The sequence below is a fragment of the Physeter macrocephalus genome, chromosome 12 (genome assembly GCF_002837175.3).
Source record: "Physeter macrocephalus isolate SW-GA chromosome 12, ASM283717v5, whole genome shotgun sequence".
Classification (NCBI taxonomy): domain Eukaryota; kingdom Metazoa; phylum Chordata; class Mammalia; order Artiodactyla; family Physeteridae; genus Physeter; species Physeter macrocephalus.
Window position 1 is genome coordinate 76,673,621 of NC_041225.1, and position 26,801 is coordinate 76,700,421.

The window sequence follows — 26,801 nt, forward strand, 5'->3', positions numbered from 1 at the left end:
TTGCTGATAACAGACTCAGGGCAAAGCGAGTTTTCCTGTGCTGCAAGCTAAGGTTCTAGGAGATAACACCACCTTCCTCATTAAGAGTGAGGGAATAACCCTAGAAAACAAACAGAATGGTTTGGTTCCCAGGAACTGATATAAACATGTTTTCTTCTGAATGTGTGATTTATTATAATGAAGTATGGGAGAAACAGGTACTCAATAAGGTCAGGCCTTACCTACCTTACCATAAAAGTAGTTTATAATTCATAGAATTTTTTGCTTTTCAAGAAAAGGATTGCCCTAAAATCCAATAATTTTTGCATTATTTAAATGTAGGAGTTTTTGTTCCTGTATGAAAGCCCATGGAAAATCAGAGATTCCCAAATAAGGGACCTTCAGCTTTACTGAAACTGAAACAACATGGCTAAACAATCTGCCTATTTCTCAAGAAAAGAAATGAGACATATAGAAACGACCAGGGTTTGTAATTTACAATGATCCACTAAAGGAAACTACTCCGCTCTAGATCAATTTGTATGTGCCTAGAAAAGTCTGAAATTTAAAGGCCTTAATGTTTCTCAAAAATGCAAAAGGATGTCTATTTCAATTGTTTAAAGTGGCTGCTAAGTGTTTTCATATAAACTTCAGGAGAGTGGTCAAAACTCCAAAAAAAAAGGTCAGAAATCATGCCAACACTTATACTGCTTTAAATGTCACCAGTCCCTTAAGAAAAACTCTAAACTCTGAAAAAAATAAAGTACAGGGTCTGCAGACAACTTAATTACAAAAAGAATTGTAATTTAAGCTCTTCATTTGCACCAAAGTATTAACTATATTTTAAAAAATTAGAAGAAAGCAAAATCAAAAAATATTTTTTTATGAGGAAAAGATGACAAATGAGAGTTAACCAATCAAGTTATAAAATCTTTGGTTAAAAAGTACATTATGGGGCTTCCCTGGTGGCGCAGTGGTTGAGAGTCCACCTGCCAACGCAGGGGACACGGGTTCATGCCCTGGTCCGGGAAGATCCCACATGTCGCGAAGCAGCTAGGCCCGTGAGCCATGGCCACTGAGCCTGTGCGTCCGGAGCCTGTGCTCCGCAACGGAAGAGGCCACAACAGTGAGAGGCCCGCGTACCGCAAAAAAAAAAAAAAAAAAAAAAAAAATGTATATTATGTTATACTCTCAGGAAAAAAACTAACATAGATTATAGTATCCAAACAATTACATTATTAATTTAAACAGTATGACTAATTTTAACTTTGGTTTAATGGTCTCAGTTGAGTTATAAGATAAAGTTATGCAAATTGACAACAGCCCACCAATTAGCAGTCACAAAAAGGCTGAAGAGAAAAATGAAACAATCCAAGCCTTTTTCTTTAGTAAAGGATTACTTTTCAAGAGATAGCAATAAGTTAAAGCCTTTAACGAGGCTTCCATAATAGACTTTTAATACCAAGATTTAGTAAAATTAATTCAAGGAATACATTTTAATTTAGGTAATATTCCTGATTAAGGAAAACTGTTGATAAATTATTTTTTGAACTTTGGATTTCAAACTCAGTTATTTACCCTCTCTAAATTTATGACAGTTTAAAACTAAAATGTCAACACAGGATTTAAGTTCACTCAAAAGTCTGTATTGGGCTTCCCTGGTGGCGCAGTGGTTGAGAGTCTGCCTGCCGATGCAGGGGACACGGGTTCGTGCCCCGGTCCGGGAAGATCCCACATGCCGTGGAGCAACTAGGCCCGTGAGCCATGGCCGCTGAGCCTGAGCGTCCGGAGCCTGTGCTCCGCAACGGAAGAGGCCACAACAGTGAGAGGCCCGCGTACAAAAAAAAAAAAAAAAAAAAAAGTCTATTTTATTCTTTCTCCCAAAGGAAGCCAGACTGAATAAAACTTCCTTTCAAACAAATAAGGTCAATCAGACTAACAGAATCAGGTAAGTGTTAATAATAGCTAAAACAATAAATAGCAGCACCAGTCACTAAGGGCTTCCTATGTATCAGGTGCTATTAATAAGAGCTTAAAACCTATCTTAAAACCTCACAACAATCTTTTAAGGTAGATCACCATATTTATCATTCCCATTCTACGAATTAAAAAATTGAGCCTCAGGTTCAGAATTCAAATGCAATTGTGACTCCAAAGTGACCTACCATGCTACAATGCCATTACATGTAGTATGTTCAACCTGTCAGAAACCAAGGAATCTGGGGACTAAAAATGACCTTGATACAAATTAATTATTTCAAATATGGAAACATGGAGTTCCAGATACTCAATAAATTTGAATAAAGCCAGTGTCCTCTCCAGTGTTATTTCTACACTGGAAACGATGAAACAAAGTTATTTTGTTCAGTCTTTTTTCACCCTGTATTTTTATTTTATATACACACTTGAAATATTTCACAGTAGTTATTACTTAAGGTAATTCAGTTAATACAAGAATTCAGGCTTTAGTAAAATTAGATTTAAGTTTTGCTTCACTATTTTTTAAAATGATGACCAGAATAGAAGATTATTTTAGGTTAAATTTTAATACACAGGTGGTAAAATGTATTTCTCTCTGCTTCCTCACATATTGTGCTTCACAGTAGCTGACATTCACAACATTTGAAAGAATTATCTTCTTTACAAAGGCAAAAAGAAATGTTAGTTCTTCACTTGCAATATACAGGGAAGTCAGACACACTGTAGTAGTGCCCTAAGCTAGGCTAACCAACATTTAAGTAACCAAAAACTCTAAAATTTCCCAGTACAAAATCCCCGGCTAAAGAGGTAGATGGCTAAATTCACCTACTTAACTTAAATTCATTAATTTTTTTTTTTTTTTTTTGGCTGTGCCGTGCGGCTTACGGGATCTTAGTTCCCCAACAAGGGATTGAACCCGGGCCACAGCAGTGAAAGCACCAAGTCCTAACCGCTGATACAAATTCCAATTTATTATAACAAAGACTTTTAAAAAACAGATTTCTGTACTCGATTTTTTCAAAGTATAATCCAGAAGAAAAAAAAAAACAGGATTGTACATGTAAATCACTCATAACCTGCCTTTTCTGGACATAAACATTCATGTTATTAAAATACTAGACTTTGATCCCAAGAGTAAAACCAATTCCAAATAATACTTACATTAGATACAACTGTAATAAATGCATGTGCTATAAGAAATGGCAAAGTTTCAGGAGTTCCATATTCAAAGCAGTCCTTCATGAGAGAAAGGCCATTTTTCCCACAAAACAAACATACATAACGAAGCAAATGCAATGGTACTTCTACATCCTGAAGAAAAAAGAAAATCCATTATTTTAAAACTTATCAGGAACAATTTTTATTTTACTACCACTACTGAAAAGATACTGGTCAGACAAACTCAAAAAGGCTTACATGAACAAAAAAGTAAAATTTTCCATAAACCTAAGAATGAAAAAAGATAAACACTTACATTCATATCACAGAATGCCCCTAATATGTTGCTTTCTTGGGTTGATATATCCTGATTTTTTAAAAAAAAAGAAAAAAAGGTAAATACAATTACATCACACTACTACATGACAATCTTTAAAAACTACAATTTTTTAAAGATTGATTTTATAAAAACTCACCGATTGTACAATTGCTTCTCATCATCAACAGCAGTATTCCTAACTGAAGCTAATATGATTCAGTTCTAAAGTATATTTTAACTCTTCTTCAAAGAAATCTTTCTATACTATGTGCTATACATTATTTTGCCTTCTTAAATAAAAACCTTTCCTTAAATAATTGGGGTAATTTTTGAACACATTTTTAACTTAGTTAAGTGGTTTTGAAACTGTACTTGGGAATTCTCTAGAGGTTACTCAAAACTTCCACAATGTGCTTTGCATACATAAGATTTAAACTACCTAAAAACATACCCATCCACTGTTGGTGTGAATATAAGCTGGTATGACCTTGTTGGAGGATAATTTGGCAGTTACCTAGCAACATTTAAAATGTACCTTCCCTTTGACCCAGCAATTCAACTTCCGGTTATTTATCCTAAACAACTAGTAAAAGTAGTGCTGGAAAAAATGTATGTATAATGATGCTCACTGAAACTATTTATAACATCTCAAAATTAGAAACAACTTCAATATCCATCAACAGGCTGGCTAAATAAATGGTGACATAACCATCCAGGGTCTTATGTGGCCTTCAAAAATAATGTGAAATGGCATGAGGGATTATCTTTTTGGGATGATGAAAATGTTCTCAAATTGAAATGCAGTAATGGTTGCATGGCTCCATAAATTATGAAAATAATATATACTTTAAGCGATTTTTATGGTACATAAAGTATACCTTTAAAATGCTGTTAAAAATAAGGTGAATCAAAAATATAAATAAGGTGAATTCCATATGCACAGGCATATAAAGATAATATCCTGTATTTGTTAAAAATAGAATTTATGAACATGATCTAATTCTCCTAAATTTTTAAATGTCTGAAAATATCTGAACTAATTTCATAACAATTTTTTTTGACGAGAGAATGGAGAAAAAGGAGAGATTCAAGGCCTTTTAAACTCTATATTTTGTATAGCCTATGTTTTTTTAGTCATACTGAAAGTGTTACTTTTATAATCAGAAAGTTAGATACTTTCAGCTGAAAAGTTAGCTGCCAAAGGAACCCATTCATTCTTTGTTGTTACCTGTTTTAAATAAAGTTTGACTGCTGAAATAAAGTCTGAAAACAACCGATTGAGAGCATACATAAAACTCTCAGAACATTTCAGAATAATCGAAAACGGTCCTAAAAGAAGTCAAAACTCTTGTCAAATTAAGTGTACTAAACCTCCCTTAAATGTATTCTCAAGCCTCTACTACCAGGGCCACAGTTAAAGTTTTAAGTTATTCTTAGCAAACATTTTGTCTTCAAAAAAATCCAGAATATAAGAACTCCTGTGGTATTACTAAATACGATTCATGGACCAGATGAACCATGCTGAAATATCAAACTGGAGTCAAGATTTCTAGTGCCTAACATGGACAGAGCTAGAAATTCTCCTAACAGAATTCTATTCTGATGTGCAAAATGTTACTCATGGACTTGGTTATATCTATTTTAGCTACTCAGAAGATGTTTTACCATTTCATATTTCTACTCTGGATACATGAAGCCACTACCCTAAACTGTTATTATAATCTCATTTTAAGCAGTATGTAAAGAGTTAACATAGATCTGTTGGTAACAATAGTAGGAGCAACACTAGGAAGTCTTGCTAAAAGCTGAATCTTCTCTCAAAAGCTCTCATTATAGAGGATCCCTGAAAAGGTATTAAGAAACCTATCAAGAATTTTTTAAGTTTTTGTTTTTTCCCCCAAAACCTCACATTTATTACATAAGATAATGCCACTCTCTTTCTAGAACTAAACAGAGGAATATGCCTATTACTTTAAAAGATACTTTAAAACAAAGAGAAATAAATGAGTAACTAGAAAGTAATTCTCTATCTAATTAACCAAATGCTGCTCTATGATCTAACCACAAAGAATTGAAGGCTAGAGGATTAGGGATAAAATATTTGCATAAAAAGAAGTCATTGATGTTGGAATTAGATAGTAGTGATGGTTACTTATTAAAGTGTATACTTTAAAAGAGTAAATTTAAAACATTTAATTTTTTTTTAAAAGAGTGAATTAAAAGTCAGTAGAAAGTGGCAAGAAAAAAAACCAGCCTAGATTCAGAAACTTGGACAATAAAACAACAATGTATGTATTTAATCTGCCAGAGCATATTATACTTAACTTTTAACAAAAGGGCAATGATCTCTGTTCTCTCTACAATTTTTATACTCATCTCGCTCTAAGAAAAATACTTAACACTACAGCAATACCTCATTTGATAGAATTACCTATATTATTCAGGATTAGGAAAAGAATGCCACTGGCCTCCACAAAACTTTTAATGTGAATTAATATTATTTATTTTAAATTACTACATCTTTAAAAATATTTTCAACTTCAATAGGAGGGAAAGAAGGATGGAGGGAGAAAGGGGGGAGGAGGAGAGGCTTCAAGTTCCCATCTTATTCACTATTGGCAATGGATTACAATAGTTAGTGATCAGTCTGAAACATTTGAGAAACAATGCAGTAGAATTAAGACCTGAATTCTATAACTCTCTCAGCAATATGCTAGGCAATTGTGATCAAAACTTTTAACCTTTGTAAGTCAGTTTCCTCTTACATGAAATAAGGATACTGACTAAGTTTCTAAAGTCACAGGTGTCAAAACACTAACACGGGAGTACTGAATCTTCTCCTAGAGTCTTGGTCAATTTGTGCCTCTTAAAAAAAATAAATAAAACCAAAGGTAAAAGGCCTTATCAGGAACGGATGCATATAACAATATCAGGGGAAGACTGGATGGACTACCTCCTTATAAAAAGGTGGAATCAAACATCTCTATAGTAAACTCTATAGCACTGCATAATAACTATTAGTTTTCTTAAGATATCTGTGTGTATGTATATAGACACACACACATAATTTTATAATATATATGTATGCTACATCAAGGTTTTGATCAGAGGCCCTTTGAAACAGCTGGCCGTTAACATATTTAATAACATGGCCAGAGGACAGAAACTAGAAATTTTAGAGTATTTGTAACATCTCATTACTAAGATATTAGAAACTTGGGAAACAGCTCTTTTGAACAGAATATTAAAGAAGCACATATAAATTCTGTATAAGGAGATTAGAATTCTGTATAAGAATACAGAATTCTGTATAAGGAGACTCCTACTTTATTATATCCAAAAGTGGTTTTTATTAGAATTTTACCTAAAGTTATGAAGCCACTGCTTTCAACCAAGTAGTCACATGGAATGATCCTCAAGAATAGTAATAATGGGGCATTTTATTCCACAAGGAAAAGTACAGGGGAGTGTGACTATGCCTACATTTGGAGATTATCATTTTTGAAAATCATTTTTTAAAAACTGATGAGGAAATTGATTTTGAGAGCAAAATGGCAGATTTAGTATTGCTGTAACTCTATCAAGAGATTTTTAACTGGAGAAAAAATATTTCTAAGACACTCTGCATGAATTTTACATATCTATGTCCCTAACCAAACTATTTTCAGCATCTTTCAATTATCAATTTAAGGCATTAAAAACACTATTCGTGTGGTGTTCCTAAGATTAAATTTTGCAGCTTTGCACAAATGGATCCCCTTTTTGTTGAAAAAGGATTCCAAGATGACATTTTTTAGAATGATTAATAAACATCTGATGTCATATAAGAGATTTATTAAAAGGTTTCTACATGGGAAGATAATAGGCTAAGAATTCTAGAAGACAGCACAGTCTGATTTAAAATATTCTTATGGAGAATTCTAATAGGGAAAATACCCACCTCCTGGGCTATGTTTTTAAATAGTCTCAATTTAATGTGAAAATATTTTCAGTAAAGGACAATTATTTTTCCAGATGAAGAAGGAAGTTTAGAGAAGTCAGAATGGAGGTTATAGAAAAAATAAGCTGGAGAAAATAGACAGCCTTAAAAAAACAAAAAGCATATGGTAGATTTGTTAATGGCCACAACTCTACTCATTCCTGGATGCACGAAAAACAGAATGTACTTAAAAGTTTAAAATGAAACTTTACCTCTCCTCCTATCCAGAGATGGAGTCTACTTCACACCCCTTTGATCTGAGCTGCCCCTGTGAATTGCTTCAACCAACAGGGATGTGGTAAAGTTGATACTGTGTGGTTTCAAAGGCTGGACCTTTATAAGAGGCCTTACAGCTTTCCACTTTTGCCTTCCTGGATCAATGCTAAGCCTACCATGTAAGGAAGATAGTCTACCCTAGTAGAGAGGCCATGTAGAGAAAAATCCAAGGAGCCCTAAAGAGCAGCCAGCACTATCAGATGTGTGAATGAGACCATCTTGGACTTTCAAACCCATCCAACTCCCAAAATAAATGCAAGTGCATAAGTAAGGCCATAAAAAACTAGCAAAGAAATTGCCCAAGCAATACACAGAATCATGAGAAAAAATTAATCACTGTTGTTTTAAGCCATTATTATAATACATTATCACATAACTGTTTCAATTCCTGCTATCTGTAGAAATAATGCCATTATCTAAATACCTAAGATGGGTTACTGATCTCCTGGAAAGGCTTGTATAAATATCACTAGTGGAGGAGGGAAGGAGGGAAAGAGGGAAGGGGGGGAGGGAGGGAGGGAGGGGAAAAAAATCACTAGTGAAATGAGTAAAGCATCTTGACATACAAAAGAAAATATTATTATTTAAAACTAGTAATTACAGATAATTTGTTAAGCATTTTTTCTTTACAAAAGGAATTCCAAATTCTGTTAACCCATGTTTCTAAGAATGAAATTCAAAACACTACATGCTTGTTTTTCCTCAGTTATCACTTTTTGAAAGAGTCATAGTAAATAGAGCATAGATCTACATCAGCAAAATGTCTATCACTGACAGTTTAACTTTATGAGTTCAATTTATAAATCTTTCCTTAATAGAACTATGCTGAGCAAATGTTCAACACAAGTTGCTACACAAATGGTCTGAAGAAATCTGAAATAATTTTTATAACGATAGTGATTTTTATAATTTTTTCCATCAATAATGACTATCTTCATATTTATTCATAAGTGAGAAACTACCAACATAACCATGACTTGGTATTACTTAAAATTCACAACACCTATTTTTACATACCTCTATAGTAGGATGAGTATTATGTTTGTAAGCAGTATATAAGGGAAACTGAATTTGAAAAATTTTTGCCACACATAGTAACAGTTTTTCCTTCTCATCTGTACTCCATAAACTAAAAGGATCAGAGCTCTTTGAAGATTCCTCCTCAGTCAAAATACAAATTCTTGTAGAGTTTGATTTTTTTTCTATTGATTTTTGTCTTTCTGTACTTCCTTCATTACACTCTCTTTCTATATTCAGTGGTTCTTCCACTTGATTACTCTCATCTTGCCACGTGGAATCTATGTTAATAGTAGTACAATGTTTACAAAGCTGGTCCCGGAGCACTTGAACTTGGGCAATCACTAAGTTAATAAGTGCACACACTACTTGGTTAAAAATCTCCAAATGCTTATATTCTTTGAAGCAGCATAGACATTGCCTATAAGAGAAAAAAAATTTTTCAATAAATCAATGCTTCCTAGAGGGGCAACAATTATATCTTTCTAAAAAGTAATATAAAAAAACAAATACTAAAATATCTTTTGAATAATTTAATTTCCTCCTTCCTGGTAGAGTAGCACTACAATAACTTAAAAAGACAGCATCACACCAAAAACTGGTACTGGTAAAAAGTCACCATATTAGGTCAACAGCTATCATCTTCAGTTTTATGTATGTATTTATCTGTCCCTCTAGACAAAGAAGTATTTAAGAACAAGAATTACGGCTATATCTTTGCTTCTCTAAGTACTAAGTACTCAATACACGTTTAATAAATATCAGGAAACTGGCTATAATGAAATACCTGATTAGTAAATCCAGCTCATTATTTTACATAAGGGATTTTGTTGTCAACTAATAAAAAAGCTACATTTAAAAATAATTTGCTTGGGACTTCCCTGGCAGTCCAGTGGTTAAGACTCCGCACTTCCACTGCAGGGGGCACAGGTTCGATCCGGAGTTGGGGAACTAAGATCCCGCATGCCATACCATGCGGTGCTGATAATAATAATAATAATTTGCTTGAAGGCTACTTAGGAGGGACATTCCTATCCTATCTGACAGATCAAAAGAGTTTAAAGAACACAATACACACACACACACACACACACACACACACTCACACTCTCTCGCTCTCATTTCGGCTCCAGTAAAAAAACAAAAATAAATAAAAATAATAAGAGTCAGTAATTATTACATACAAATCTAGTTCTCTTAGACATGTTCAGTTAGTAGCACAATGCCTGGCATATTGTGGATAATCAAAGGGGTCTGGTGAATCAGTAAGTAAATAATACACAGTATCAGGTCACAATGTATCCAATAACAGATGACAGTTAAGCAACTATCACTTAAAATTTGCACCTAGTTATATTATCAAAACAAATCAAAACTCTTATTGTACCAAATAGATCACCAACTTCCTGCATGACCATGTAAGAATAATTTCATTTCTCCAGGTGTGGCAGATTTGAAGTATGGCCACAAATTCTTTAATACTACTCTTCCCTTTAAAAGGTGAAGCCCAATTTTCCTCCCCTTGAATGTGGACCGGACTTAATGACTGGCTTCCAATGAATGGAATGTGGCAGAAATGACAGTGTATGACATCTGAGACTAGGTTATAAAAGACATTACCACTTCTGCCTTGCTCTCTTTTGGATCACTCACTCTGGGGGAAGCCAGCTATCATGAAAAACACTCAAGGAGGCCATGGCAAGAGCCACATGATGAGTCCTCCCACTAACAACCAGCATCAACTTGCCAAACATGGAAGTGAGTCAACTTGGAAATAGATCCTCCAGGCCCACGTAAGGTCATCCAAAGATGACCATAACCTGGCCAAATCTTGACTACAACCTTAAAAGAAATCCAAGCCAGAACCAACCAACTAAACCACTCCCAAACTCCTACCCATAAAATAATTGATGATAAATGTTTATAATTGAGATAATAAACATATCTCTGAGGATAACAAATGTTTATTGTTGTTTTAAACACTACTTTTGGAGTACCTTGTTACACAGAAATGCATAAATGATACATCAGGACTATTTTCTCCATGGCAAAATGAAAGGGATTTTATCTCTAAGGCCTCCTCCAGTTTTAAATTCTATAATATCGCAATTTCTACAGAAGAAAAATAAACACATTACTCAACACTTTTCTGATGAGTAGCTTCTTCCTTTAAGTTTAGGAAAAACCAAGTTCAAAGTGAAGGGTCATACATTTGACTATCTTTAGTGAAAATGAAATCTGAGTTTCCCCTCAAAAAACAAACGTGAGGTCAGATTTTGGATTAGGAAAGCCAAAGAGCTAGTCAAATTTACTATAAAAGTGCACTGTCAGGGATGGATATAGGGATTATCATACTAAGTGAAGTAAGTAAGAAAAGACAAATATCATATGATAATCACTTATATGTGGAATCTTAAAAAATGATACAAATGAACTTATTTACAAAAGACTCACAGACTTCAAAAACAAATTTATGGCTACCAAAGGGGAAAGGTGGGGGGAGGGATAAATTAGGAGTTTGGGATTAACATATATATACAACTATATAGAAAATAGATAGGGACTTCCCTAGTGGTCCAGTGGTTAAGAATCCATCTTCCAGTGTAGGGGACATGGGTTTGATCCCTGGTCAGGGAACTGAGATCCCACACGCCTCAGGGCAACTAATCCCACGCACCGCAGCTACTGAGCCTGCGAGCCACAGCTAGAGAAGCCTATGCACCACAACGAAAGATCCCACATGCTGCAACTAAGACCCAACGCAACCAAATAGATAAATAAATAAAATCTTAAAAAAAAAAAATCAACAAGGACCTACTGTATAGCACAGGGAACTCTACTCAATATTCTGTAACAACCTATATGGGAAAAGAATCTGAAAAAAGAAAGGATATGTGTACAAATTAATCACTTTGCTATATACCTGAAACTAACACAATATTGTAAATCAACTATACTCCAATATAAAAAAAAATAAGTTAAAACATAATAACAAAATAGGATAAAATAAAATAAAATTTTTAAATAAAATAAAAATTCACTGTCAGGAAATGGGTATGAAACTGCTTGATAACTGACTAGGAAACTAATCTTAAAAGACAAAAATGAGTGAATTCCCTGGTGGTCCAGTAGTTAGGACTCCATGCTCTCACTGCTGAGGGCCTGGGTTCGATCCCTAGATGGGGAACGAAAATCCCACAAGTCATGCAGTACTGCCAAAAAAAAAAAAGGGGGGGGAGGGTGGGAATGATATATGAACAAAGTAACAGGTAAACTGGATCTAGGTCCTTACAGACCCAAACATACAACTTCAAGGAGAGTTGAGAATCTGAGTGAAGACACACACACACACACACATATCTTTAAAATAATTATATATTATGTAAATTACACAATTTACTATATATTCAATTCTGAGAAGTCTAGGTATTTGAATTCTCAATATAGCATTTCTCTCTATATCCACACCCACAATGCAAGGAGGGAAAAGAATTTTTTTTTTAAATAAAAACACCACTTTCAGTTAAACCCAATCTGATTTTACAAATTTATTTCTTCTCTGTTCTAAATCACACTACAAATATACTGAAGGAAAAAAAGTCATAGAAGAGATAATGGAAGAAAAGATGACAGCAAGAAATTCTGGATGATAGAAAAGGGAGGAATAGTAAGTGACAGTGTGGAATAAACAAACTTGGAACGGGGCCCCGGAAGAACATATCAGCAAAAAGATTCACCCCACAGAACACTGGAAAAGCACAGGACTAAAGAGCTTCAGATACCTCTGAAGGCAGAAATGAAGCATGATAGAAAACAGGACTAAATGAAAGGTACTGTTAAAACCTGCAGGCTTGGGACTTCCCTGGTGGTGCAGTGGTTAAGAATCCGCCTGCCAATGCAGGGGACACAGGTTCGAGCCCTGGTCCAGGAAGATCCCACATGCCGCGGAGCAACCAGGCCCGTGTGCCACAGCTACTGAGCCTGCACTCTAGAGCCTGTGAGCCACAAGTACTGAGCCTGCATGCCACAACTACTGAAGCCCGTGCGCCTAGAGCCTGTGCTCTGCAACAAGAGAAGCCACCGCAAGAAGCCCACGCACCGCAATGAAGAGTAGCCCCCATTCACCACAACCAGAGAAAGCCTGCGCGCAGCAACAAAGACCCAACGCAGCCAAAAATTAATTAATTAATTAAAAAAAAAAAAGCCCTGCAGGCTCCCATTCCAGACAGCAAGGATACTATTCCTACCTGACCCAGGGAAACAAGAAGTTCTTCCTGTACATAAAATGAACAAGATAAATTCAGGAACATCAGATACTGAAGAAGGCAGAGATACAAGAAACTGAAAGTGAGAGAATTAAGTAAAATTATGACTGAATGGTGAACCTCCCCAAGTACCCATACCTGCCCAACCACCAGATTAATGTATCTCAAGGGGAAAGACTTGGAAAATACGAACAATCTAAGAGAAAAGGCCATTTATCCTATAATAAAGCCTGCTTTTTTACCATCATACAGTATAGGCCAACATCTGAGATGCTCCATTCACACAGAACTTGCAATCCATTTTTCAGTGGCCCTCTCTTAACCATGAAAGGATAGCCAAGGATAATAAGACTTTCAAGAAAAGCTGCATCACTAAAGGCAGATCAAAGCAAACAGTAAAAAGAAATTTAGAGGAAGAAGATAAAATGCAGGAAGAAAAAAGGTTTTAATTAATTTATATCCTCAGACATGAAAGATACTGGATTACTGAAACAAGAACAGAATACTATTAAAAAATGCATTCCAATTATAAAACAGAGCCCTTTAATGTATACAAATATGCATTATATATAGTTTTTGCATATATATCATTCACAATTTTAAAACCAATTAAAATTACAGCAATTTGTAAAACTCAATAGAAGGTCCAGAGGTAAAACTGGAGAAATATCCCAGAAAGTAGACTAGCAAGGAAAGATAATGGGAAGAAAAAGAAAAACAAACCATCAATCAAAGAGGTACAATATCTGACTAATAATATTTCCAAGAAGACAGCAGAAAATACAGAGGTGAGGAAAGTATGAAACAAAAAAAAATTTTTCAGAACTGAAAACCCACTAAAACACATACCATCATGAAATTTCTGAAGCCAAGGAGGGATAAAGGTCCTAAAAGCTTTCAGGGAGAGTGAAAGGAGTGACAAGAAAAAGCTCAGGAATAAAAACAGCTCATACTTCCTCCTAACAGCTCATACTTTCTCCTAAGTAATATTGGAACATAAAATACAATGGAATAACACTTTCAAAATTCTGAGAGAAAATAATTTTCTATCTACAATTCTGTATCCAACAGAAGTTATCAATAAAAGTAAGGGTAGAAGAGACATTCTTTTAGGCCAGAAAGGTCTAAAAACCATTTGTCTCCCATGTACCTTTTCTCAGAAAAGATGTCATCCTAACAAAACAAAGAAGTAAACCAATAAAGATGGCATAGAATCCAGTAAACTGGAGATCCAATATAATAGAAAAGCAAAAGAATTTCAAGGATGATCTGAAGAGAATATAGCTGTTTCAGTAACCCTACTGAGAAATCAATACAGATTGGAGTAGGAAGATAAAAGCCAAAGAAGATGGAGGGAAGGTAAGAAAATAACAGATCACCTAATGATGTATAAAAATGTAAAAACTAGTACTAAGAAGGGCTGGAGAGTTTGGGAAAAATTAGTGATCCACACCTAGAAAATTAATCAAATGAAGAACAAGACACTAAACTCTATGAAACAAAGAATGAAAACAAAAGAAAAACAACAATTTATATCTTGTAAAATATAAAATGAACCACAGAGTCTTTTTTGACTAATAATTGAGCAATTATTTTTGTTTTTAGAACTACCTCAAGAAATGATATAACTATATTGAGAGGCTGGGGAAGGGTAAATGGGTGAAATCTTTATATATCAGAAAAGGAAGTTCACAGATTATACCTAAAATTGACAGATAAAGCAACAGCAATATAATATTATTATTTCAGAACATAAAAGTTAATATCAAAACCAACATCTCAAAAAGTTGAAAACAGAAATAGGGCTGAGGAGATAGGGGACAATAGACTTTTATATTCTAGGCCTTTTCCTACCATTTTATTTTTTAAACTCTGTACATACTGTATTTGTACACCAATATCATAGATTACCTTTCACTTTCAGAGCTTATCCTATTTTCTTCTCAGTCCTTCCCATTATTACCCACCTGATAAGACTTTATTACCTAAGTAGAGTTATATGCTGCCTATCTGAGTGGAATACGCTTACATTTAAGAACACACAATGATAAAAATTTCTAAGTGACTAACAAAATATGTAGCTTCAATTAAAATACTAACATTCACGAGGAAGCTACATGTCAAAATTAAATTATTTTAACCTGGATTCCATAATTCCATGGAATAAATCTTCCAATAGATCTAACATTTTCCTGGCCTGGTACTGCTGAACACATGAAAGGACTGTTCATCTACAGTATCCAACCTTAGAGAAAGTTTTTTTTATTTATGAGCTAATTTCTGAAAAACACTACTTTGAATAGTGGTCAATATCAATATCCCACTGGTCAAATTTCTTAATTCCAAAATAAAAAGGAGACCCTTAAAGAGTGGAGAATGTACATTAACCTATTCAAAAGCAGTAGTGTCTAAAACTATTATAAGAAATAAAGTTTAATAAAACAATAAAAATAAGCAATAGCCTCAAACTTTAAGTACAAATGACAGGTGTGAAAGGTGTAATTTTTAGCCTGAAAATACAAAGATCTGACAGAACCTCCACCTAGCTAGCACCCAGAATTATTTCAGGGGAGAAATCCTGAAATAAAGGTAAAAAGTAGACAGGTAGAAGACAACGAGGAACCTTGAATGCCTACTAAGGCATCTGCAAGATATAAAACATAAGCCTGTTTTGTAATAGGCTTTAAACAAGTCAAGCAAAAACCAGCAGCAATTCCAAAAAGAAGGATTTTGCCGTGTGGTATCACTGCCTTCATCATACATGACATTCCTTTCAGAGCCATGTATGCTCTTTTGCAAATTTATATTCTTTAATTTATTCTCCTAATATTCTCTCCCCATTCTCTGAATTCATTTTCCTCCCATTTCATTCCAATTTTCCATTCCAATTTCTTTTTTTCGCAGTATGTGGGCCTCTCACTGTTGTGGCCTCTCCCGTTGCGGAGCACAGGCTCCGGAGGCGCAGGCTCAGCGGCCATGGCTCACAGGCCCAGCTGCTCCACGGCATGTGGGATCTTCCCAGACCGGGGCACGAACCCGTGTCCCCTGCATCAGCAGGCGGACTCTCAACCACTGCGCCACCAGGGAAGCCCTCCATTCCAATATTAATAAAATAAAATAATGATAAGCTGTTAAAGTAACATATATAACTAACTCCCTGAATCTTACAAACAAAAAGAAGTGGCAGCTATATCACTGTGATGCAGCAATTATTAATAAAAATGATGACATAATATTTGATGACAGAGAGACTGATCATAGTTCACATGAAAAAAATCAGATTATAAAGCAAACAAGTTTTATAATCACATTTTTGTAAAATTTTAAACTGTACTGTTCCCAATCTCATACCAAGGTTATACCAAAAAAATGTTATCAGTTGTTACTCTGGGTGATGGCATTTTTTTTTTAACTTTGATTTTCTGTATTTTCTAAAAGACTTTCACAATAAGTATATCATTTAAATAGAAGGAAAACTATAAAATATTAAAGCCTTTGAAATTTCTATAAATATTAAATTCTTAACATATTGTGTTGTTTCTTTTTTTAACATATTGTTTTTAAGTGAACATTCTCCTTCAGCTATATTCTGGTCAACCAACATATTAGAAAAAATGATTCTTGATTATTGATAATCTTTTGAAAGTTAACACTTTTCTCCCAGAAAACCTACAAAGAACATTTTGTATGAGATGTCATGGATCCAATGAACTCGTGCACTAAGGTACACTTATGGACCTTCCATGGTCATGGGCCACCAAGTTAAGAATTTCTTTTGTAAATTAACTGTGCTTTATTAGTAGCTTTTTATCCCCTACAAGAACCACAATCTTAATCTGGGCAACAATATTTTTTGATGCCCTAGAAAGAAACAGGATGGGGGGAGGGCAGAGCAGGGAAACAGGCAAAAAATTTTTACTCTAAAGCACTGCGATCCAACTGTATATTTTATTGTCACTTCTCTCTTCTATCAGCATGAACAATTAAGAGTGTAACATTCTACTTTTTGGTACTTTTTACTATCAGCTAAAAACTGTTAATACTTAACTAACATGTGAATAGAATTATAAATATTACACACTATTTTCCAATTTGACTTTTCATGCCTTAGCTTATGTACCCTTCAATATATATTTCATTTTCTAAAATAAGTTTCAACAATTTTAATTAAAATAGGTATTTATTAAGTTCTTTTGTCAGATACCATGTTAAGTATTTTGTTTCTTCACAACCTCATGAAGATAGTAGTAGCTTTATTATTACTCATTTCACAAATGAGGAAGAGCGAGCTTACAGAAGTTAACTAATTTGTCATAATCACCTAGTACACAGGTGATGAAGCAGGACTGGAAGCCACATCTATCTGGCTCCAAGGCCATACTACTCTTAATCACTATATTCTGGAACAGCATGATATAAAGGCAGAGAGTCTCTACATCCTTTGATATTCTAATGAAACCTAAAAATTACTGCCTAAAACTGTACATATCAAAATTTCATTTAGGGGCTTCTCTGGTGGCTCAGTGGTTAAGAATCCACCTGCCAATGCAGGGGACATGGGTTCAAGCCCTGGTCTGGGAAGATCCTACATGCCACCGAGCAACTAAGCCCGTGCACCACAACTACTGAACCTGTGCTCTAGGACCCACGAGCCACAACTACTGAGCCCGCATGCCTAGAGCCCATGCTCTGCAACAAGAGAAGCCACCGCAATGAGAAGCCCGTGCACGGCAACGAAAAGTAGCCCCCACTCACCACAACTAGAGAAAACCCGTGTGCAGCAATGAAGACCCAACGCAGCCAAAAATAAATAAATAAAAAATAAAATAAAATACAACTGGGAATTCCCTAGCAGTCCAGTGGTTAGGACTCCGTGCTTTCACTGCAGGGGGTACGGGTTCCTACCCTGGTCAAGGAACTAAGATCCCACTAGCCGTGTGGCACAGCCAAAAACAAAAAATAAAAATATAAAACAAAACACAACTGACAAAGTTACTTTTCAAAATACATAAAGATGCATACCTCTGTGTCCAGGAATTGATATAAGCAAATATTTTGAGAGTATGTTCCTTTCTGAGCTGCAGTCCATCACCACCTTCTATATCGGATACTGAAAGAAAATAAAAAAGTAACTTTTAAATTATGAATAAATAATGCCAAACCAATATTAAAGCCAATAGGGACTTCCCCGGTGGTCCAATGGTTAAGACTCCACGCTTCCACTGCAGGAGGAATGGGTTCAATCCCCGGCTGGGGAACAAAGACCCCCACATGCCACACGGCACGGCCAAAAAAAAAAAGCCAACACTTAAAAAAAAAGCTAGATTTACAAATACAAATATTTCCAATAATTTGTTTTTTCCTTTCACTAAAGAAAATAAATCTTGGTTAATTATTGACCAATTTGATGCTAACTTTGTCTCAGAGAGGCTCAGGAATTAGAAACACTGAGTACTTCTAAAAGAAGGAATACAAGTGGGGCTAAAAAATATTAAAGTCTTATTAAGAAGCAGTTAGACAAACCCTCATACACACACACACACACATACACACACACACACACACACACACACACACACACACACACACACACACACACACACACACACACACACACACACACACGAGCTCTAAAAGACTATGTTTCCTCTCTGGAGATGTTGAACCAGAGAGAGCTGGGTTTTGCACAATCAGGTAGCTGAAAGCCAGGAGGTATCATACTAAAAACATTTAATCTCTCTGTACAGGCATTTCCTACTGTGTCATGTAAGCACGGCTGAGAAGCCTCATGTGATATAAAACCCTGCAATAAAGAAAATGAGACTAACTATAAAACATTAGAAGCAGACTACTCAAAACCTATGAAACTTTATAACCAGAACACTGACAAAACCAATAACTAGTCTGATTTAAAATTAAAAAAAAATAGTAGCACAGTTAATCTCTATTGGTATCTGCACGAACCAGTGTCAATCAATCTTCTGCAACTTTAAACCATGAGGTTCATGCTTCATCTTTTGATATGAAGGTGCCTGAGGGCATTCAATTCTAATAAAGGTCATTTCCAAAAAAAAAATTAAACATCATTTTAATGACTTGGCACCTACTTCCTTCTCCACACAGCTCTACAAAGTAGAAAACACAGGGATCCTTGAAGGCAATAAACCAATCACTGTATGCACAAGAAGGCATTTTTGAGGAATGTCAGCTTTGCTACTGTTTTCTCATATACCAGTAGGGTCTTCTCTTTAATCACAAGAAAGCTTGCATGAATCACTATAAAACATTAATGTGATAGGGGAAATCCCATATGAACCATTAAGATGTTCCATTATATTAATATCATCCCTCTATTTACCAACTGCATATGGCTTAATTTTCGTTTTAAAAAAAAACTCACCTTGCTCTAGACCAGACTATATACTCCATGTTGAGACTTACGGCACTCTTCCCCTACTCAGCTCCAGAAATGCTTGAAGTCCAAGCAGGAGGTTGGAAGATTTCTCTCTGATAATACTGACTAGACCAAGGTGGGTAAAAAAATTCTCTTGGCCGGAGAGAGAAGGAAAAATCACAGGGCAAGAGTATATGCCAAACAAATGGGTAACAAGGTAAACAGCACCTGAGGTGGCCCTGGAAGCCAAAGACACTAATGCCCATCAGGGAGACGATCCCAACAACAAAACCTAGCAACCATGACGGAGTAAGATGTAGTGGGGGATAAGATAAGGTAACTACTAAAAGCTCTTGGTTTGTGTGATTTCATCAAGAAGAAGAGACCACAGTACACAGTAACAGTTTTCCTTCCCCGGCCTGAAAACACAGGGAACAGAGTGGTTGCAAGGATCATATCCTTCTCTAACACAAAACGCAAATGGCACACATTCTGGGAAACGCATATGTGTGGTGAGAAACACATACCCCACCTGAGGCCCACCTGGCAACCTAATTGCTCACCAACATAAGCTTACTATTTCATTATATCTACCCCATAACCAGAAAGGGAAAGGAAGTACATCTTATCAGAGCCAGACAAAATAGACCTCTCCAGACAGACAGCAAACATCATACTCAATAGTGAAAGACTGAAAGCTTTCTCCTCTATGATCAGGATCAAGAGAAAGTAGCTGCTTTCACAACTTTTATTTAACACAGTATTGGAAGTTCTAGTCAGACCAATTAGGCAAGAAGAAATTGGAAAGGAAGTACTAAAATTACCTCTGTTCATGGGTGGCATGATTTTATATGTAGGAAATGTTATAGTCCACACAAACACACACACACAACTGTTAGAATAAATGATTTCAGTAAAGTGACAGGACACAAAGTTAACGCACAAAAATCCACTGCATTTCTATATACTAACAATGAACAATCTGAAAAGGAAATTAAGAACACAGGCATCAAAAAGAATAAAAAACTTAGGAATAAACTAAACCAGGGAGGCGAAAGACTTGAAAACTGACAACTAAAAAAAGTTGCTGAAAGATATCAGGTACAAATAAATAGGAACAAATCTCATATTCATGGAACATTTAACATCATTAAATGTCAATAATGTCCGAAGTGATCTATGGAGTCAATACAATCCCTACCAAAATCCCAACGTTTTTGCAGAAATGGAAAATTCTACCCTTAAACTTGTATGGAATTTCAAGGGACCCCAAATAACCAAAACAATCTTGAAAAACAAGAACAAAGTTGGAAGACTCAAATTTTATGATTTCAAAACTAAGTACACAAATAAAAAACACAATGAGATATCACTTCACACCTCTTAGGATGGCTACTGTTAAAAAAAATCATAAAATAACAAGTATAGATGAGGATATGTAGGAACTGAAACCCCTGAGCACTGTTGGTGGGAATAATAACTGGTGCAATTACTACTGAAAAGAATACAGCAGTTCCTCAAAAAATTTTAAAAAGAATTACCATATGATTCAGTGATCCCACTTTTGGGTATATATATATGAAAAAAGAAATGAAAGCAGAACCTCAAAGAGATATCTGTACACCTATGTTCACAGCAGCATTATTCACAATCGGCAAGAGACATAAGTAACGCAAATGTACACAGAAAAATGAATAAAAAGTGGTGTATACATACAGAGGAATGTTATTTAGCCTTAAAAAGGAAGGAAATCCCATCACATGCTACAAAATGAATGAACCTTGAGAACATCATGTTAAGTAAATAAGCCACAAAAAGTCACAAAAAGACAAAATACTGTATGATTCTACTTAAATGAGATATCTTGAGTAATCAAATCCATAGAAACAAAGTAGAATGCTGGTTGTCAGGGGGAGAGAGAAATGAGTTGTTTAATGGGTACAGAGTTTTAGTTTTCAAGATGAAAAAGTTCTGAAGATCTGTTGCATAACAATGTGAATATTCTTTTTAAAAAATATTTATTTATTTTGGCTGCGCTGGGTCTTAGTTGCAGCACACGGATCTTCGTTGTGGCATGCATGCGGGATCTAGTTGCCCAACCAGGGATCGAACCCGCACCCCCTGCATTGGGAGCGCAGAGTCTTACCCACTAGACCACCAGGGAAGTCCCAACAATGTGACTATTCTTAACACTACTGAACTGTACACTTAAAAATGGTTAATATGAGATAAATGAGGTCCTACTGTACAGTACAGGGAACTGTATTCAGTATCTTGTAATAACCTATACTGAAAAAGAATATGAAAAAGAATATATATATATAACTGAATCACTCTGTGTACACCAGCAACTAACACAACACTGTAAATGAACTATACTTCAGTAATTTTAAAAGATGGTGAAGATGAGAAAATTTGTTGTGTTTTTTACAATTTTAAGAATGTTTAATTAATTTTTAAAAAGGGAAATAGAGTAGCCCACGCTGCAGTTTAAAAGAAGCCACTGATCTTTACAAATCAAAGATCCATTAAAGTCCACAGTATAATATTTATAAACAAATAAAGGAAGAAGGGAGGAAGGCAAGTTCAAGAAATCTTTCCACTTATTTCCTATAGAAGAAGAACTGTAATTCCAACTCTAAAGGGCCAACCACCTGGACTGGGAAAAGAGCAAGGTGGAGGAATTGTCACATAGATCTAAAGAATACCAAATACAGCCCAAGAGAAGATATCAAAGTGGAATTGGAAACATTAAGGCTGCGTAATACCTGGGTGCCAGAGATGCAATCCCCCAAAAGCAAGAAAAGGAAATTCAATAACTGAAAGAAATGTACCCAACTGACACAATGCGTGAGGTAGAAGGGTGGAAATAGGGTGAAAAGTAAATGGTTCTTGTCACTTAAATGTAAAAAGAAGAAAATACTCATAAAAACTTCAAGATCAGAAATAAACAGTATGATAGTATGATGGCAAGCATAACCCCAAAAGGAAACATGAGAGGACAGGAGGCATAACCCAGGAGTCTACTGAGAAACCATTAGTAGTCATGACCCAGATCTTACCCCAAGTAAAGGGTAAGTATTCTCATATACAATCTCACAACTCATCAGATGAAAAAATTCATGACCGCTCACCAAGCCAAAGGTGCTGAACACAATCTCACATAACTTCTTATCAGCAAAGTCCCAAAAAAACAGGAATTACAAGAACCTGGGCCCTATCCAGAACCCTGGCCAGCACCAAGGTTAGCCACTGAGACCCACCTAGGTGGGTAAAATGGCTAAAATAAGTACAGACAGCTCCAGGGGACCAGTACTAGCCAGCACTCCTAGCCTGAGTTGTTCCTTGGGTATACAGAAATTACGAGACTAATGCTTGATTTTAAAACTTATTAATACACATTCACCAATCTTCTGACGTCGGGCCTTTTCTTAGGGTTTCAGTCCACTGACTGGAGTTCTGCATCATATATTTCAAAAGAAACAAAAGCAGTGCATTGGCTATCATTTCCATTCCAGCATTCTATTACAGTAATTTAAACACTCAAGTTGCAGAGCAATCTAAATACAGAACACTTTCTAGACTTTTTAAAAACTTCTCAATCTGTTTGAATAATACCTAGTTCAAGAGAACTTTTTTTAAACAACTCAGCATCAATTCTTTGCAACTTTTTTTTTTTTAACCTAATAAGCAGGACATGGAAACACAGTCTTGGAAAGGACTAAGGAAAGTTCCCTAAAAGAAATAACAACTAACTGAAAGACAGAAGTTAGTAAAAAGGGAAGCAAGAAGGACAGCAGGAAAGGAATAGGAAGGAGGGGGTGATGACAAAGAAGCCCACAGGGGATGGAATCCTAGTCAGAAGGATCATCATGTGCAAAAGAAGAAGAATTAAGAGAGAAAAACATAGTGTACTAGATAACTGCTAAATAAGAGAATGGGGAAATAAAATAAAGTTGTCGAAGCAGCTAATATATCTAAGGCTTGATTCACTAAATAATGTAACAAGATGCTGTCAGTTGTCTTGAAAGTAAAATGTTAAATGATCTACTACTTGACCTAGAGTTACAAACACACTTAAAAGACTATTCAAAGGGCCAACTAAGTGAATGTAAGCCGATTAAAGAAAGGTACTACATGATTATGAACTTGGATGAACTACTGCCAGACAAATTTCACCTTTTAATACCGTAAGTATATTATTCTTTTGCATATATTAGAAATATTTTTGTCATAGAAAGTTTTAGTAAAAGCTTCAAAGAAAAAAAAGACTACATAGAGTAACAATAATACAGATTCTGAGAGGCAGACTTCTGACTGAACGAATAGAATAAAATCTTCAAAATGTTAAAATGGCCAATCTAGAATTTTACACCCAAGTAAACCTCAACCTAGAATTTGATACCCAGGGTAGACCTCAAGAGGAAGGGTAAAATAAAACTGGACAAATGGATATGCTTATCATTGATAAGCCATGAATAGCACATCAAATTTTAAAAAGATTAAGAGGTTCCTCAAAAGAAAAAAAAAGAAAAAGGCAAAGAATCTAAGAGCAAGAAGCAAGAAAAATATGGTAAAGAAGGAAATAAATACATGGGTAAACCTAAATAAGCAAACTGACAAAAAATTAACAAAATAAAATACTTATTACAGCTATTTCTCAACTTAAAATGGAATTACATCCCGATAAACTCATTGTAAGTTGAAAATACTATAAATTGTGAAAATGCATTTATTACACCTAACCTACCAAACATCACAGTTTAGCCTAGCCTACCTTAAATACACTCAAAACACTTCCGTCAGCCTACAGCTGGATAAAATCATCTAACACGAAGCCTGTTTTATAGTAAAGTGTTGAATATCTCCTGCAATTTATTAAATACTGTTCTTAAAGGGAAAAACAGAATGGACCTATGGGTACAGAATGGCTAAGTGTATCAGCTGTTTACTCTCATGACTGCAAAGTTGACTGAGAGCAAGGCTGACTGAGAGCTACAGCTTACTGCTGCTGTCCATCCTTAAACCAAGAGTATCATACCCATATCGCTAGCCCAGGAAAAGACCAAAATTCAAAATTCAAAGTACAGTTTCAAGTGCATGTATATCACTTTCTCACCATCAGAAAGTTGAAAAGTTGTAAGCCAAACCATCATAAGTCAGGTGCTGTCTGTAGTCTGGGAGTCTTTAAAGCCAACTGAAACACTAGATAACAACACAGAAGATGGCAGAAACAAAGACTGGCATTCTTTTTTTTTTTTTTTTTTTTTTTTTGTGGTATGTGGGCCTCCTTCTGTTGTGGCCTCTCCCGTTGCGGAGCACAGGCTCCGGACGCGCAGGCTCAGCGGCCATGGCTCACGGGCCCAGCCGCTCCGCGGCATGTGGGATCCTCCCAGACCGGGGCGCGAACCCGGTTCCCCTGCATCGGCAGGCGGACGCGCAACCACTGCGCCACCAGGGAAGCCCCAAAGACTGGCATTCTTAAAGTGTTCTAAATTGATACGTTTGAGCACATAAAAAGTTCAATTACAGATAAAAACAACAAAAAAAGCAAACTTCAAAGAAACTACAAGCCAGGAAAAGTCTTTATGAAAGAGTAATCTCTGAGTTCGAAAAACTGAAGAAAAAAGGGATTAAAAAAAGAAAAAAATGATACACATGGGGTTCAAACATACCACTGAAACACTATAGTTTTCCTACCAGGTTTGCAAAAAGTTTAAATAATACCTAGTGTTGATAAACTCAAGAGAAAACAAGTGCTTTCATACATCAGTAAAAACAATTTGACAATATTTATCAAAATAAAAAATACACTGTGCTTCCCTGGTGGCACAGTGGTTAAGAATCCGCCTGCCAATGCAGGGGACATGGGTTCAAGCCTTGGTCCGGGAAGATCCAACATACCGTGGAGCAACTAAGCCCGTATGCCACAACTACTGAGCCTGCGTTCTAGAGCCCATGAGCCACAATTACTGAGCCTGTGTGCCACAACCACTGAAACCCATGCACCTAGAGCCCGTGCCCCACAACAAGAAAAGCCACCGCAATGAGAAGCCTGCACACAGCAATGAAGAGAAGCCCCCGCTCACTGCAACCAGAAAAAGCCTGTGTGCAGCAATGAAGACTCAACATAGCCAAAAATAAACAAATAAATAAATAAATAAAAGAATGCACTGATACTCTGAATATTATTTTTAGCATCATTTTTCTATACATTTTTTCTCATCCAAAATAACACTCACTGATATTCAACTTAGCATTGTTCTTAATACCAGAAGACTGGAAATAACCTAAATGCCTATCAACAGAAGACAAGTTAAATTCAACCTGACAATGGAAAACTATGCATCAGAAAAAAGAAGTGGAGGAAAATGCTCTTTATAAACTGATATGAAATAACCCCCCAAAAGTTAGGTGAATAAAGGCAAAAACGTTATTTTTAATTACACAATTTTATAATGATCTTCAAAAAAAGGACCAATTACCAATCAAATGTTAAAATTTTAAAGAACTCACTGTTTGAAAACTGGTAAATAAAAGGGGAAAATGAGACATTTATCCCGCCTTCCTGTACTAATGGTAATTCAAAGTAACTAAATGGGTAATAAAAGGAAGTTTCTCCTTACAGCAATAGACCAGCTGATGAAGAAAAATGATAGGATTAGAATATCACCATTTTGTAACTACAAATGAAATAAAAGATCTAGGCAATGGTTGTTGGCATTACAAAAAAAGCAACAACGTGACATTTTTTGCCCTCTGATGGAAGAATACAACACATTCTATAAAAGTCTTGCCAAGAAATCTAATCGAAATCTGATCAAGCCTCTAAATCTAATAATCAAATTACAGAAATAGTGGAGACAGAAAAACATGTTCAATAATTCCACAAGGATACAATAAGCAACATCCAAAACAAAAAACTGTTATGGGCTAAATGATCCATGGAATCAGTAGTTTCTTCAACAGATAAATAGCAAGAACAAAAAAGGATAAGAATTATGTATTTAAAAAAAAAAACCACATGTCAGTGACTATAAACAGCAGGGCAGCCAGAATCTACAGAATTAGTCCAGGCAGATAACCAACCAAGCAAAACACAAAAAAACAAAACCAAAAAGCAAAATAAACAAAACAAATTATTCAAGCAGCCTCAAACTAGAAACAAACCACCTGTCCAAAGAGTGGACTGATTAAAAAAAAATTATAGTTTTCTATTCAACTATAAAAAGCAACAGACTTCTAATACACTAATAAGCAACACAGATAACTTATAGTGATACACTAAATGAAAAAAATGTCAGATACCCATAGTACATAAAGTTTATTTCCATTTTAATAAAGTTATACAAAAAAACAAATCTAGGGCTTCCATGGCGGCGCAGTGGTTGAGAGTCCGCCTGCCGATGCAGGGGACACGGGTTCGTGCCCCGG

The 26,801-nt window shown here is 35.5% G+C and overlaps 1 protein-coding gene across 6 annotated transcripts in view; it reads right to left on the reverse strand.

The window, feature by feature from the left end:
* Positions 1-26,801, reverse strand: part of USP34 (ubiquitin specific peptidase 34) — a 246,281-nt gene that overhangs the window by 184,545 nt on the left and 34,935 nt on the right. For 5 of the 6 annotated variants that reach the window (XM_024133566.3, XM_024133567.3, XM_028496944.2 and 2 more), the window contains exons 2-5: positions 17,996-18,083; positions 8,709-9,129; positions 3,434-3,484; positions 3,121-3,270 (exon numbers count right to left, since the gene is read on the reverse strand). In XM_024133566.3, coding sequence (XP_023989334.1) covers positions 3,121-3,270; positions 3,434-3,484; positions 8,709-9,129; positions 17,996-18,083 — 710 coding nt within the window. Of the gene's footprint in view, positions 1-3,120; positions 3,271-3,433; positions 3,485-8,708; positions 9,130-17,995; positions 18,084-26,801 lie in introns of those variants that run through there. The other variant, XM_024133569.3, reaches the window with a different exon arrangement.